The 15,939-nt window shown below is 43.6% G+C and overlaps 1 protein-coding gene and 1 long non-coding RNA gene across 3 annotated transcripts in view; one reads left to right on the top strand and one right to left on the bottom strand.

Moving 5' to 3' along the window:
- The window catches only part of Psip1 (PC4 and SRSF1 interacting protein 1), a 38,830-nt gene extending 32,685 nt beyond the window's left edge, over nt 1–6,145 (bottom strand). For both annotated transcript variants that reach the window (XM_085686200.2, XM_085686201.2), the window contains exons 1-3: nt 6,011–6,145; nt 5,457–5,666; nt 3,037–3,113 (exon numbers count right to left, since the gene is read on the bottom strand). In XM_085686200.2, the coding sequence (XP_085542326.2) occupies nt 3,037–3,113; nt 5,457–5,528 (149 nt within the window). In that variant the 5' untranslated portion in view covers nt 5,529–5,666; nt 6,011–6,145. The remainder of the gene's footprint in view (nt 1–3,036; nt 3,114–5,456; nt 5,667–6,010) is intronic.
- Nucleotides 6,146–6,246: 101 nt separating this feature from the next.
- On the top strand, nt 6,247–12,266 carry LOC148122778 (uncharacterized). Its single transcript, XR_015737576.1, has 2 exons — nt 6,247–6,322; nt 11,850–12,266. It is a non-coding gene; the product is annotated as an uncharacterized LOC148122778 (long non-coding RNA).
- Nucleotides 12,267–15,939: the final 3,673 nt, after the last annotated feature.

Genomic DNA, 15,939 nt, shown 5'->3' with positions numbered 1-15,939 from the left:
TACTACTTGCTTTTCTATATTCTTCCTTCCCCATTTCTCTAACTTCTTAGTATAATACACTTCCATCTCGGGAAAATCTAAATTTCAAATAAATAATTACCCTCCCAAATTTTGGGAACAAAAAAGATTATCATATACCTAGTTCATCATTAATCTATTTTTAAAAATTGTTTTAAGAAGTTAAATAACCAGAACAACATGGATATAGCAACTGTTTTTCCAAAGGTAAATGGTATGTATAGCCACTGTAGATTAAAATACTATAAATCTATTTTGAAATAAAACTATTGTTAACTGTAGATTAAAATACTATAAATCTATTTTGAAATAAAACTATTATTGACTTGCCAGGCGGAGGTAGCGGGTGCCTTTAATCCCAGCACTAAGGAGGCTCTCTCTGTGAGTTTGAGGCCAGACTGGTCTACAGAGCAAGTTTCAGGACAGCAGTGCTACACATAGAAACCTTGTCTTGAACCTCTCCCCACCCTCCAAAAAGTCTTTCAATTCTTTAACTATATCCTAGTTTCTTTCATATTAATTCATTTTCCTCATTCACGACCTTTATTGGTATAGTACTGGGGACTTAACCTCATGTGTTATAAGCAAGCACTTTACCAATAAACTGAAATCTCAGCGCAAACAATTTTTTTAAATTTTTTTAATTTTATCTTATGCACATTGGTATTTTACCTATATATGTGTTCTGTGTTAAGGTCAGATCCCTTGGAATGGGAGTTACAGTTATCAGCTGCCATGTGGGTGCTGGGAATTAAACTCTGTAAGAACACTCAGTGCTCTTAACTGCTGAGCCATCTCTCCAGTCCCAACACTAAAATTCCAATTTAACTGAATAAATTGAAAATTTAATGTAATTGTTGAACTTCAAGTATATAAAAACCAAGCTAGGGTATAATAGCTCAGTGGTAGAGCAAGGCCCTGTGTATGATCCTCAGCACTGCAAAAGAAATAAAAATCTAAACTATTTACAATACAAAAGTTCTGTTTTTAAATAATAGGTAAAAGACAGTCTTATTTCTTCTACATTTCAAGTACTGGAGGGCTAGGGTTGTAGCTCAGAGTGAGAACACACAATTAGTGCAGATAAGGTCCAGGACCTAAGAGCATTTTTTCCGACTACAGTTCCATGTGATACTGGCACTGCAGAGCCTCACACCATGCACATCCCTATTTTGATACACAGTGCAGTTTAACCTTTTAAAGACCTTCTTCCCTATTGAATTTACTACAAGGTCTCTAAATTGTAGAACATTACCCTGGAATCACAAATTAAGCATTGCTTAAAAGTTGTTTTCTCATATACAAAACATATGTGAACCTAAGTCAAACTAAATATTGTGAAGGCTATTCCAATTCTTGATCCAAAACTTTGTTTTTAAAAAATTAATTATGGGCTGAGCACTGGTGGTGATGCATGCTTTGATCCTAGCACTTGGGAAGCAGAGGCCAGTGGATCTCTGAGTCCGAGGTCTGGGGTCTACAGAGCAAGTTCCAGGACAGCCAAACAGACAAAGTTACATAGAAAAACACTGCCTCAGGATAACGGTGGCGCATGCCTTTAATCCCAGCACTTGAGAGGCAGAGATAGGAGGATCTCTGAGTACGAGTTCAGGCTGGTCTACAAGTGTTAGTTCCAGAACAGGCTCCAAAACTACGGAGAAATCCTGTCTCAGAAAACCAAAAAAGAAAAACACTGTCTCAAAAAAACAAAACAACATGATTCCTCCCTCCTCCTACTAGCCTGCCTTGTTCAGCCTTGATATGAGCTATGTGCCTCTTCTTATAACTTGGTATGTGATGTATGGTTGATATCCCTGGGAGGCCTGCTCTTTCCTGAAGGAAAATGGAGTGAGGGTCTGGGAGGAGAAAAAAGAAGGGAAAGAGTGGTTGGGATGGAATATATGAGAGAAAAGGGAAGAACAGAATAAACAGTGATAATTTTGTTTCATCTCAAGTAAACTGGCCTATCCTATAGATTACATTAAGTTCAAGTCAGGTAGATTATACAGCGCACATAGGCTAATCAATTATAGGTATCTAAGAGAATAAGCTTTGGCAATAAGATGAAAAAGCCTTCAAAGCAATTCCATGTGGTTATAAGAACAAATAGTTCAACATTCAGCTGTAGAGAATATCAATTTCCTCCACTTCATTCAGCTAGCCATACATACACCTGAGATAGCAGTCAGACAGAATGCCTCTGGTGATTATAAACACTCACACAGGGCACTGTCTCGCTTCCCTCTTTTCTTCACAGCATCTGTGTGGCTAACAGGACAAGACCTAACACAGTGCCAGGCTGTCCTGATTTTACTTAAAAAGAATACTCAAAGCCTTGCTACTACTTTCATCCATCACTCCTGGGATCACTGAGAGGGTAACTTCTTTTAGATCACACAGCATCTATTCCATTAAGTTATTTTTTTTTTCACAAACTCTGAAAAGTTCATACATTACATAGCATATTCTGATCACATCCACCCCTCATTCCCTGTGTCCAACGTTCCTTTTAGTTTCTCCCAAGATGTACTGTCCTTAATCTCTACCTTCAAACAAGACTGCCCAGTCAGGCATGGTGGCACATTTACATCCCAGAACTTAAGGGGCAGAGGCGACAGATCTCTTGAGTTCAATGACAACCTTGTCTACATAGTGAGTTCTAAGCCATGAATACATAGTGATAGTCTGTCTCAAACAAACAACAATGTTCCAGTATTAAAACAGAAAATACAACTGTACCGGAGACTTTAGAGATCACTGTTAAGCTTTCCATCTCAGTCCAGATATGGTGGCATCTTATCCCCAAACACGGGAGGCAAACACAGGTTCATCTCTGTGAGGTCTAAACGGATCAGTAGAGGCCAGGCAGGGCTATATAATGAGACCCTATCTTTAAAAAAATAGTAGTTTTCTACTTCATTTTCACTTCCCCCTGAATTCTGAAATCTCTACTTGCTTTTCATTCTATGCCTAACCTCTGCAAAATTGTCATTTGAGCTTAACACTAACAGGACTTACGTCTCATGGGTTCCAAAAAAGAAAATGGGTAGTTTGTTTGTGGGTGGTTTCACAGCTCCATCAGGAACTTCATCTACCTAAAAGAAAGATCAGAAAAAGTAAAGCTTTTTTAAATCTTACACACCCTGTCACACACGTGTGAACTCAGAATAAGACACCCCAAATGGATCTGATACAAAACTGACTCATTTTACAAATCTACTCAAATAAGTTCTAAAAGGCAAGATTATTTTCCCAGAACTCATTTGGTGGCAAAACCTGTACTGACACCAGAGTCCTTTTTTCCCCCCATGCATTTATCCTTGTTTTATCCTTGTTTGCTTGGAAAAATACTAAGGTTATCATGTGCTTACTAAATCATCCCAGCAGCAAACCTTTTGTTTTGTTTTTTGAGACAGGGTACCTAGGATCAGAGCATAAGTACAGTACTTATAAGAATTCTGATTAGATAAACTCAAAATCATTTAAAAATAAACTGTGATGTTCTGAAATCGTACTTATTTTTCATACAATTTAAATGTTTTTATTTCTTTTGTTTTTCCAGACAGAGTTTCTCTCTGTAGCCCTGACTATCTTTGAACTCAGAAATCCACCTGTCTCTGCCCACCAAGTGCTAAGTTACCACTGTCAGGCCCAGCAGCAAATCCTAAAACAGTGTATCACGATCAGCTTTCTAAAATCCCCAATTACTTAATTTTCAGAACACATTTGACACCAAGCATTTCATACAAGAGTCTCAACCTGCTGGACAATCCTGCAGGAGGGCTATACAAACCGTAAGTAATGTGAGGCTAGAGAAATGGCTCCGTGGTTAAGAGTACTTATAACTCTTCCAAAAGATCCAATTCAGCTCCTAACACCCATGCCAAGCCCCTTACAACCACTTCTTCTAGGGGTCCATCACCCTCTTCTGGCCTCCTCAGGTACTCGCATACATATGACACACAAACTTATACATTTCCCCATGTTTGAATAACAGTGACAGTCAGAACTCCAGGGCTGTGGTGGAGCATGACTTTAATACAGGGCAGCCAGAGTTGTTAAACAGAGAAACCCTGCCTCAAATGACAAACCAACCGACAAACAAACAAACCAAAAAAAAAAAAAAAAAAATCAAAAAACAGATTCAGCTGCTTCTAAGAAAAAAAAATGAGGAGGGGAATAAAAACATCCTATTCCAACCCAAATGAACTCACTCACTGGAGTGATGGCTCAACAGTTAGAGTACTGGCTGATCTTCCAGAGGATCCAAGTTCAATTCCCAGTATCCACATAGCAGCTCTGAACTGTCTGAAACTTCAGTTTCAGGGATCAAACAATCTTTTGCATACAGCACATGTCATGGAAGTGGTGTACAAGTATATACGCAGGCAAAACATCCGTAAACAAAGGTTTCTAAAATAATTTTTCAACTGGCAGTGATAGTGCACACCTTTAATCCCAGCACTTGGGAGGCAGAGGCAGGTAGATCTACGAGTTCAACATCAGCTTGGCCTGAAAAGCAAGTTCCAGGACAAAGAGAGATACATGGAGAAGTACTGTCTTGGAAGAAACAAGTTAATTTTGAGTGAGTTCCAGAACAGCCAGGGCTGCACAGAGAAACTTTGTCTCAAAAAAAAAAGAAAAGAAAGAAAGAAAAGAAATTTAAAAAAATGAACTGTATGAAGAATAATTACAATTTCAGAACATCAGTTTTTTTTCTAAAAATAATTTGAGTTTATCTAATCAAATTTCTTTATCATGTTCTGATCCTAGGCACCATTATAAACTAAAAAAAAAATAATAATAAAAACCAACACTTTTTTTCTGAAAATGGACCTTGGGTTTTTCTATCACATCTTGAGTCCTTAAGACTTCTCAGGTTTCCTTAACCCAGGGTACCGTCTACACCCTCCCCCTTGCCTGTGGAGAACAAAAAACCATAAAACAACTTCTTCAAGGTCATAAGGCAAGGAATGTGAATTTAAAAGGCCCAAGTGCATCACCAACTGCAAATCCTGTATTAAACATGTCTAAATCTAGTTTAATCACATCTGACATGCAAGGGTTTGTAGTTTGCATATTTCGTTGACGATGTGTATTTTATTCAAAATTCCAAAATTTAAGGAAATGTCACTTTTAAACATAAAGATCATACTTGTTGATTTCGCCTACAATGAAACATTAGCTGAATGTCATCTCTAAATATTTCCTATGAAGAACACCTGTCAGACTCAAAAGCAAGCCACAGGGAAAGCGCGGGTGTGCAGAAAACCCGACAATTTTACAATTGCACGGGAGAGCACTGAAAAAAAAACTAAAATGAAAGGTTCCAAGTAACGGTAAAGGGAAGCGAGGGAGAGGAAGCGGAGAAGAAACGATGGGAAGCAGGCCTCTGGAAAGGTTGCCACACCGCTCCACCGGGGCTACAAATCACTTACTCGAGCTGGCCAATGAGGATAACCTTTCATCTTGGCGAAGATGAGGTCTCCAGGTTTGAAATCGCGAGTCATGTTGGAGGGGCGACGCCGGGAGTCCCAAGACCAGAAGGGGGAGCAGCGCAGTCGCGATCGGGAGCTGCGAGCGCGGACACGAGCTGGGACTGGCGGGCCCGCGGGCGGGGGAGGATGCCTCGGGGTGTCCCGACGAGCCTGCGAGGGACAGCCGGGAGGGCGGTTAAAGCGCAAAGCCCAGGGAGGGGCCGCGGGGAGGAGGGCAGGGGGAGGGGAGGCCGCGAAGGGGGAGGGGGAGCCGCCTGCGCGCCTCCTCGGAGCGCGGCCTCGGTCCCGAGCAGCGTCCGGGCCTGTGGCCGCCGCCACCTGAGGCAGCATCACCGCCCGCCACCCGACCGCCCGCCTCCCCACCCCATCGCTGCCAGGGCTTTTCCCACGGGCCGCAGCCCACGAGGGAGGGGCGCGGCGGGAGAGGGGAGGGAGGCAGCTAGCGCGGCCGCCCGCTTCCCACCCGCGCCGAGCGGGGGCGGGGCGGCCCTCACCTGCCGGGCGGCGACGCTGGGGCTGCGGGGCGCGCTGGCCGCCTCTGCCCACGTCCACGCCGGCCACCTGCGCCACCAGCTGCCGCAGAGGCGTCTCAACGGCTCCGAGCTGCAACCGCCACCACCACCGCTGCCGCCGTCGCCGCGCCGCTCCCGCGCGGCTCCCGCTCGGCGCCCGCTAGCGCTGGGCCGTACCAACTGCTCGCCCAGGTGGGGGTGGCGCGGCGACTGGCGAGGGTCGTGGCTCGGAAGCGAAGCTCTTGGAGACGCTAGGGCCCACAGGTGCCCCTGCTTACAAGTAACCGCAACCAGGTGCCGTGGGACCGGAGGGAGGGGAAAGGGCCTCCAGGGAGGCGGGCCGGAGCTGACTGTCTCCCACCCCCGTGGCTGGCACAGTGGTCGCGCCCGGCCCGCCCCTGCTGGCTGCTCTGCGTGTGTGTATTTGTATGTGTACTGTATGTAAAAGGCGGGGAGGGAGGAAACGATTGTTGTGAACCCCGTTTGGGGGCGGGTATTCGGGCCTGTAGCCCATGGCTACATGTTTAAGAAAAACTGGCAGTTCAAGGTGATTGTTCTCGCATCCTCCTCCAAGGTGGGGGCACTGTAATGCTCCTGCGCGGTTTACATCATCCAAAAAAAAAAAAAAAGAGGAGCCGTGCAAAAACCCAGAGATCAAATTGGGCTATGAAGCAGTTGCAGGGTGTGCACCTTGTAGGCCTCTTCTACATCGCAGAATGGGCTTTGCAGTCTTCGTTTCCTTTGGACTGTAACATGAGAAAGCACTATTTCATTTCTTTAACATTTCAACCACGGAGAACCGTTAAGAAAAATGCAATCCCATGGATGCAAAACGTGAAAGGTACAAAACAATGACACCGAAAGCGCAGTTAGCTTGTTGGGATATGGATTTGGGCCCAAACTAAATTTAGAATGTTATTTCCTTAGAAGAGCGGTGGCTAATAGGTGGTACGAGACAGAAGTCTTACTAACACCTACGTATTTCACCTCTTAAAGCGTTTGTAAAGGTGATCTCATTTTTGATCCTTTAGCCAATGCATGTTTTTAATATTTTGTAATATACCCTGCTTTCTGATGTGGATTGACACTTCATGATTTTTACTGTACAAGAACTGTCTAATTTTTCTGATCCATTAACACCCTGGTTTCCAACAAATATGTGGCATATTAGAAGACATTTAAGTATTTTTAAAAAATGCATCTTTTCTTTCATCCTTCATTGATTCGCCCCAAAATGCTGTTTATAATAAAGCACTGTTTGATACTGAATATACCCGCATGAACAAGTTCAGATATTTCCTTTCCTATATAAGACATGCTAGAAACATTAAGGACGTGAAAAATATTAAAACGTTTAAGTATTTATGCCTATCTAATACTGCTTTAAATAAAGACAGCTGAAAATAAATTCGAAAAAGCTTTGTTTGAATAAAAAAAAAACTGCGGGATTTTATTTTTTTAAAGGAATATCCCATGCCTTTAAAAGGAAATAAGGCAACTGAATGTTAAATTACTGCAAGGAGGCAACTGTAGATCTTCATTATTCAGAGAGTTCCATGTGGCGCTAAAAGAAATAATGGGAATTATTGGTGGCGTTTCATCAAGCTTGTCGTTCTGAACTTGATATTGTATTTAGGAGACTATCCAAAAGTGCACAGGAGGTAAAACTGATTCTTTAAAACTGGATTACTGCCAGGTGGTGGTGGCACCCACCTTTAGTCCCAGCACTATGGAGGCAGAAGCAGATGGATCTCTGTGAGTTCAGGACCAGCCAGGTCTAAAGAGCTAAATCCAGGACAGCCAGAGTTAGACAGGGAAAACATGTCTTGAAAGAAAAAAAACAACAGCACAAAACTGGATTACTGATGTTTCAGTGTAGATGTGAGCAGAAACAGACCCTGTTATAAGTCACTGTTGATTAAGAAGGGAAGGAAAACAAAAAAGAGAAGAAAGCACAGCTAAGCGATTATCAAACAACTGTCAGGTGTGGTGGAAATCTCGGACCTGGAAAGAGATGGGGAAATGTCTGATCCTAAGTAACAAGTATCAAAGCAGCACCCAGCCATTGTCCTCAAAGCTGCAGGGCCTTGAAACTGCAATTGTGCTCAGGCCACAGCCTGGGCTTCACCTGAGAGCTAGCTAGCAGTCCCCCATCTACTAATCTGCATTTTAACAAGATCCCCAGATTGTTTTGTTTCTTCACCTGAGGACTAGTTAGCACTTCAACATCCCCCATCTACTAATCTGCATTTTTAACAAGATCCCCAGGTTTGGTTTGTTGTTGTGTTGTTTTGTTTTTTTGTTGGGTTTTTGTTTTGGTTTTTTGTTTGTTTGTTTGTTTGTTTTTATTATGGTGAAGACACTGCCTATGGAGACCAGGGGCCACCATGTTCAAGCAGGTTTCCTCCTTCCACCGTGTGGGCCCCAAGATTAAACTCGGGTTTACCAAGCTTGGCAACAGGGGTCCTTACTTACTGAGCCACCTTGCTGTCCCTCTTCCATCCTAGGTGATCTGTATGAATATATTCAAGTTGCAGAGAAAGTTTACAGTCCACTGAAAGTCCCCACGGTGGTCATGGACATAATCTATGCTGCAATAAAAATCGGGCTGGAAGATGAGAAATTAGAGGCCAACCTGTAGGCAAAGCCTTTTCTGAGAGACACACACAGAGAAAGAGAGAATATCAGATGAAGATGTATATTGCTTTTAAAAGATACCTTTGTGTTAGCACTAAATGGTCATGCCAACAAGTAAAGGAGGTGGTTATTGCAAGTAGGGATAATCAGGAATAAAAAAAAAAATGAAAAGGGACAGGCACTTGATGTACTAGTGTTGAACCAGTATGATACTTACAGTCATTAGCTGCATATTTTGACAATTTTAGCTAGCAGTAGTCTGAACACAACAGGAGACACCTTTTAAACAACAAATCAAAGGCAAAACAGGTGGTGGTTTAAGCCTCCAGAGAACAAAGGGCCATAATCCCTGGCAACAACGGTTCTGAATCTAAGTGGGAGGGGAAAGGGGGGGGGAGTAAAAAGGAGGAGGGGAGGTGGGAATGGAAATGGTTGGGTGTGTGAAAGCCCCTGGCCGAGCTTTGCTCCTCCCACCACAGGAGAGTGAGTACACTTCCCAAAACTGTAACCAGCTAGCCAAAGAGAGCAGGCAAACGTCAGTGAGTCTGGACAAAACACAAGCTACATCTTCCCATTCTGCAGCTGAGAAAGCACGCTCATAGAAGATGAGCGACTTGCCCAAGCACACTTGCCGTCAAGGGCCCGAACCAACTTCCAGTCTTTGTGCTCTCTGGTCTACGCCGTTCTGTAATTTTACAAGCGCTCTAGGTTGTGCAGCAAGGCTGGAGGTTGCAGAAGACTCTGGCTCATAATTAGAGAAAGATGCTGGAAGTAGACCCAGCCCAGTTCCCTCAGCCCAGCATCAAATTCCCTAACAATCTCCCCCGACCCCACCCACCCACCCCATGGCCCAGATGGTCCCATCTACCAGCTCTTCCCTTTAACTCTTTCTGGGCCTAAATAGCTCAATCCAAAAATCACACCTAACTATCATCTTCTAGTGCCTTATTTTCTTATTACAATCTTCCTAGTTTTTAAACTACTTAGAACCAACTATCCTCAAAGGTTTCTGTATTTTGCAGGTACTCAACATTTTTTTTTCCAAGACGGAGTTACTGAATGAACAGTAAAGGGAGCTCACTGATTCCGAACTGACAGCGGCAGAACCAGCATAGGACCAAACTAGGCCCTATGAATGTGGGTGACCATTGAATGGCTGGGGCAGACTGTGGGGCCACTGGCAGTGGGACCAGGATTTATCCCTAGTGCTTGTACTGGCTTTTTGGAGCCCATTCTCTTTGAAGGGATACCTTGCTCAGCCAAGATATAGTGGGGAGGGCCTTGGTCCTGCCTCAAAGTGATGTGCTAGATAGACTTTGTTGACTCCCCATGGGAAGCCTTACCCTCTCTGAGGCATGGATGGGGGGGATGATGTTGGGGAAAGGTTGGGGGAGCAGAAGGGGAAGGAGTGGGAACTGGGATTGGTATGTAAAATGAAAAAAGATTGCTTTAAAAAATAAATTAATTTAAAAAGAAAAGAACAGACCGAGGATAAACCCCGCCTCAATGCTAATTCTTGAGGCTAAGAAAACAGATCAGGAGACACATGAGTGTGGCATGCGCTCCTCAGGAAGCTGAGGCTGGAACAGCGGTTCTCAGCCTGTGGGTAGAATGGGGTCATATATCAGACATTTACATTAAGATTCCTAACAGGGGGCTGGAGAGATGGCTCAGCAGTTAAGTACACTGGTAGCCAGTGGTGGCGCACGCCTTTTATCCCAGCACTCAGGAAGCAGAGGCAGGCAGATCTCTGTGAGTCTGAGGCCATCCTGGTCTACAAGAGCTAGTTCCAGAACAGGCTCCAAAACTACAGAGAAACCCTGTCTAGAAAAACCAAAAAAAAAAAAAAAAAAAAAAAAAAAAAGAAAGAAAGAAAGAAGAGAAAAAAGAAAAAACGTAGTTGATTTTTAAATTTTCTGTGTATATAAATTACTCTGCTGGGATTGAGGAGTAGCTCAATAGACAAGGTACTTGCTATGCCAATGAGAACATGATTTCAATCCCAGAACCCATGGGAGAAAAAGCCAGCAAGGATGGCACATGGGTGTGTTGCCAGTGCTGGGAGGAAGCAGAACATCCCTGGGGCTAGCCTAGCCTATTTAGAGAAAAGGCCAGCGAGAGAGTTTGTCTCCAAAAATAAGGTGCATGTAGCTAGGCAGTGGTGGCACATACCTTCATCCCAGCACCTGAGAGGCAGAGGCAGAGGGATCTCTGCATTCAAAGTCAGCCTGTTCTACAGACCAATCTGAATTCAAGGTCAGCCTGTTCTACAGAGAGAGTTCCAGGACAGCCAGGACTGCATAGAGAAACCCTGTCTCTAACAAAACAATAATAAATAAATAAATAAAATAATATAAAAAAAAATAAAGTGCATGATTCTAAGGAATGACACTCAAGGCTGACCCTTCTGGCCTCCACATGCACATCCACACACATGCATATGCAGCACTTCACACACACACACACACACAGAGAGAGAGAGAGAAAGAGAGAGAGAGAGAGAGAGAGAGAGAATCATGCTTCTTCAATTTACATTAGTATAGTTTTCTCTCTTTCCCTTTTCCTGTCCTTTTCGTCCCTCCCGACTCCCTTCCTTCCTTTCTCTCTTCCTACTTTACAGGCCCACTCCTCCTGCTAGACATGTGCCAAGGCCAAATGGCAGGGGGCTTTCCAGTTATGCCAGCCCCTGTACCAGCTCTGAGGACACCAAGCTAGGATACCAATTGGGCAAGGACTGGCAGGTTGACTTTACCCACATGCCCACTCATAAAAAGCTCCATTATCTCTTGTTGACACCTTTACAGGATGGATGGTGGCATTTCCCATCTCAGCAGATGTGATGGTGCAGTTACTCCTGGAACATATCCCCAGTTTGGCATGCCATGCCCCCCCCCACAAGCTCCTGGGACATCAGCGCTGGTACCACATCTCCAGTGGGCACCTACCCGGGATAAATGGTCTGTCCAATAACTGGGACCCTCTACCTTCCGATTTCTCAAAATGTCCCAATGAAGAGCATATCTGCTCTTGTGTCTTGCTCATTCATCTTTGTCATTCAACCTTGCCTCTTATGTACAACCAGGGCATGTCTCTGCTTCATTCTTACCGGCAATCTCCACTCTTCCCATGGCTAGCCTCATTCATAGGGCTGTGATAATAACCCCCCTTTTTTTTCTTCTCCTAGCAACTTGCCTTCTCTGCTTCCTCAAGAAACAGATTCCTGAGGTCTCCAGGATGGCAGTTAACTGAATGCTTCTTCACTCTTACCTCTGGCTGAGCGTGAGTCCACTGACTTCCGCCTCCCCGTCACCATGTTGTCCTACACCAACAGGAAGTAACAAGACTTGAACCATCACCTATTTATCCAAGAAGGTCGGGATGCTATGCTGGAAACTCTAGCCTGGCTCTGCTCCTCCCTCTCCAGACCCTGCCCCCTCAGAAAGACTGCCTAAATTCCAGCTCCTCCCCTGAAGCTCAAGACCTCACCTACAGGGGAGTTAAGACCTGGTCCTGGGACCTGCACTGTGATTTCTCCTCTGCTCACTTTCCCGACAGTCACTGGGATTGCTTTGCTCAGATTAAACCTGGTCTTTTAACTTGGCTTGATCTGGCTTACTGTGTTGTCGGAGAAACTTACCAGGGTTCAAAATTACCTGTCACTTCCCTCCTGTCTTTCTTTCCTTTCTTCTTTCTTCCTTTTCTGTTTTTTGAGACAAGGTCTCGGGTAGCCAAGGTTAACCTTGACTTCGTGAGCAGCTGACTGCTGCGCCTCTTGCCTCAGCCTCCAGGAATACAGGTGCACACCACCACATGCATACAACTTCATCTGTGTAGCTTTTTAAACATACTCTGTTAATGTTTGTTTGAGGATTTTTGTTTCGTTTGTTTTGCTTTAAATTGGCCTGAAGTGGTGGCACACACCCTTAATACCAGCAGCAGGGAGGCAGAGGCAGGAAGACCTTTGTGAATTCATGGCCACACTGATCTACACAGCGAGTTCCAGGTCATCCAAAGCTACACAGTGAGATCCTGTCTCAAATTTTTTTTTATTATATTCTTGTTTATTTATTTATTAGTATGTGTTCTCTGGCACACTGTGGAGGTTAAAGAACAATTCCATGTACCATATGGGTCCCAGAGATCAGTTCCGGTTGTTGTCATAGTTTAATTGCAGAAGATAACCTTGGTGGGTTGGAGCCAAGGAGTCATCCCATGCAACAGAGCTCACACAGGATGTTTATTGCAGGTGTGCGTGCGTGCAGAGGTGACCTCCAAGTAAGAGCAGAAGGAAGGAGGAAGAGTGGAGCGATACGGGCTTGCTTTTTACCAGGGAATAGAGCACATGCACAGTGCCACATCTTGGCTGCTGCTGCTGACACATCCTGCTAGGTCCCTGAGGGCAGGCCAGTGTAAATGCCCGAATGCTAACAGTTGTCTCTGCTATTAGGTTTGGTAGGAAGTGCTTTTACCCAATGAGGCATCTCAGCAGCCCTATTAGATGGGTTTTTAAAAAGGAGAGCAAATGGAGGATGGTACTTGGGAGGGCTTGAAGTGAGAAAAGGGAAGGGGAAAATTGTATAATAATATTAATTTCAAAAACAAAAAAAGAAAAATTAAAAAAATATATATTAAGTGGAGCTCATTTAGGTGATCTATATTTTTTTTCCTTTTTTTTTTTTTTTTTGAGACAGGGTTTCTCTGTTGCTTTGGAACCTGTCCTGAAACTAACTCTTGTAGACGAGGCTGGCCTTGAACTCACAGAGATCTGCCTGCCTCTGCCTCCTGAGTGCTGGGATTTAAGGCATGCGCCCTGTCACCCCAACCTGTCAAGGTGATCTATATTCTTTACCGAATTTGGGTGCTTTGCATTTTATAATCAGATGGGTGGGGTTGGTTTGTTTGCTTGCTTTATTTGCTTATTTCTTTTTTAATATGTATGAGTGTTTTGCCTGCATGTATGTGTGTTACCTATGTGCTTGGTGTCCATGGAGATGAGAAGAGAGTTTCAAGTCCCGGAACTGGAGTTACAGGTGGTTGTAAACTACCATGTGGATGCTCGGATCCACGCTTGAGTTCTCTGCGGGAGCAGCAGGTGTTCGTAACCACCAAGTCATCTTTCCAGCCCCATTGGATGGGTTTTTAAATCTGCGTATTTATGTGTGATAATAAATAATAGACTTTTCCTCATGGTTTTTAACTAGCATGCTATTAATACAAAAGTGAACTTTATTGCCATTTTCACATATGTAAACATCCACTGATCCTATTTACCCCATACTTCTCTCTCATCCCACTTCTATCCCCTCTCCATTCGGATGGGTTTTGTGTGTGAGTGTGTGGGTGGTATATATACGTGTTCATGAGGGAGTGCACATGCATGTGTGTATGATTGTGAAGGCCAGAGATCAACTTCAGATGTCTTTCTCTATTGCTCTGTGTGTGTGTGTGTGTGTGTGTGTGTGTGTGTGCATGTGCCCATCATGGAATGTTAACAGAGAGGGAGCAAGACATTCAGGAAGACAGGTAAATGCCACAAGTCATGTGGCAACACATAGACGAATAGAAACGGGTTAATTTAAGTCATAAGAGCTAGGGGACAAGCCGGGCAGTGGTGGCGCACGCCTTTAATCCCAGCACTCAGGAGGCAGAGGCAGGCGGATTTCTGTGAGTTCAAGACGAGCCTGCTCTACAAGAGCTAGTTCCAGGACAGGCTCCAAAGCCACAGAGAAACCTTGTCTCGAGAAACCAAAAAAAAAAAAAAAAAAAAAAAAAGAGCTAGGGGATAAGCCTACGCTATTGGTTAAGCTTTCGTAGCTAATAATAAGTCCAAACAAATGTCTGACTCCTTGTGAGTCCCAGAATAAAACTCAGGTTATTTATCATCAGGCTTGGCAGCAAGTGTCTCACACATTGAGACGTCTTACTGCTCTCCACCTTGTCTTTGGAGACAGGGTTCTCAGTGGACATGGAGCTCTCCAATTAGGCTGGCTAGTCAATGAACTCCAGGGATCTTCTGGTCTTGTCTCCCCAGCACTGGGATTCCAGATTCAACGCACCCACCCTTGTTTTGTTGTTTTACATGTGTGCTAGGGGTCAAAATTAAAATTCTTGTGTTTGTATAGCAAGCACTTTGTCAACTGAGCCATTTCCCCAGTTCTTCAGATGGGCTTTTATAATACTTAGTCATACATAACTAATTAAATAATGTGATAGTTTGAATATGAGTGACCTCCATAGGCTCATACAGTTGAATGCTTACTCACCGGGGAGTGGAACTCTTTGAAAAGATTACAGGATTATGAGATGCAGCCTTTATGTAGGAAGTGTGTCATAGTGGGTAGGCTTTGAGGTATCAAATGCCCATGCCAGACTCAGTCCCTCTGTCTCTCTGTTTCTCTCTCTTTTCCCGCCCCTTCATGGATCAGGATGTAGCAGCTCCAGTACTTTGTGGGCTGCTATGAAAATAATAGACTAACCCTCTGAAAATGAAAACCAGCCCCGAGTTAAATGCGTTCCTTCCTAGAGCTGCCATTGTCAGACTAAGCCATATAATGTATATAACAGATTTTGATAAAGTATTCATCATCAAAGTTCTATTCAAACTACAAGCAGATGCATCATAGCCAAGGAATAATATTTAGTGACTATAAACAGAAACTGTACTTTCATTTTCCAGCCACCCAGACCTGAATAATCACACAAACTATGTTAATTATAGCACTGTTTGGCCAATGACTCAGGCATATTTCTAGCTAGCTCTTACATCTTAAATCAACCCATTTCTGTTATTTTCTAGTTTACCATGAAGATCATGTTTTGTTACCTCATATCTTGCTTCTTGGGCAGCTACATAGCATCTTCCTGACTCTGCCTTCTTTCACTCTGCATTCAGTTTAGTTTTCCCACCTAACTATATTCTACCCTGCCACAGGCTAAATAAAGCAGCTTCTTTATTAATCAGTGGTAATAAAACATATTTATAGCATACAGAGAGGAATCTCACATCAAATGATTGTGTTGAAATATTCACTTACAGTTTTTCATTTGTACCCATCATTAGATAAGGACAGTGGGAGGCTGGCAAAATGGTTAAGCAGTTAAGAGCATTTGCTCTTTTCCGGAGGACCCAAGTTTAATTCTAACATTTGGGTAGCTCATGAGTGTCTATAACTCCAGCTCCAGGGAATCTGATGTCTTCTGGCTTCTGCAGGAACCTACACAAATATGGCAGACACACAGACATATACATAAACTTTAAAACAAATCCATTAAAA

Source organism: Myodes glareolus, chromosome 3 (genome assembly GCF_982192425.1).
Source record: "Myodes glareolus chromosome 3, mMyoGla1.1, whole genome shotgun sequence".
Lineage (NCBI taxonomy): Eukaryota > Metazoa > Chordata > Mammalia > Rodentia > Cricetidae > Myodes > Myodes glareolus.
The sequence above is the reverse complement of the archived record's forward strand: the minus strand, read 5'-3'. Positions and strand labels throughout refer to the sequence as shown.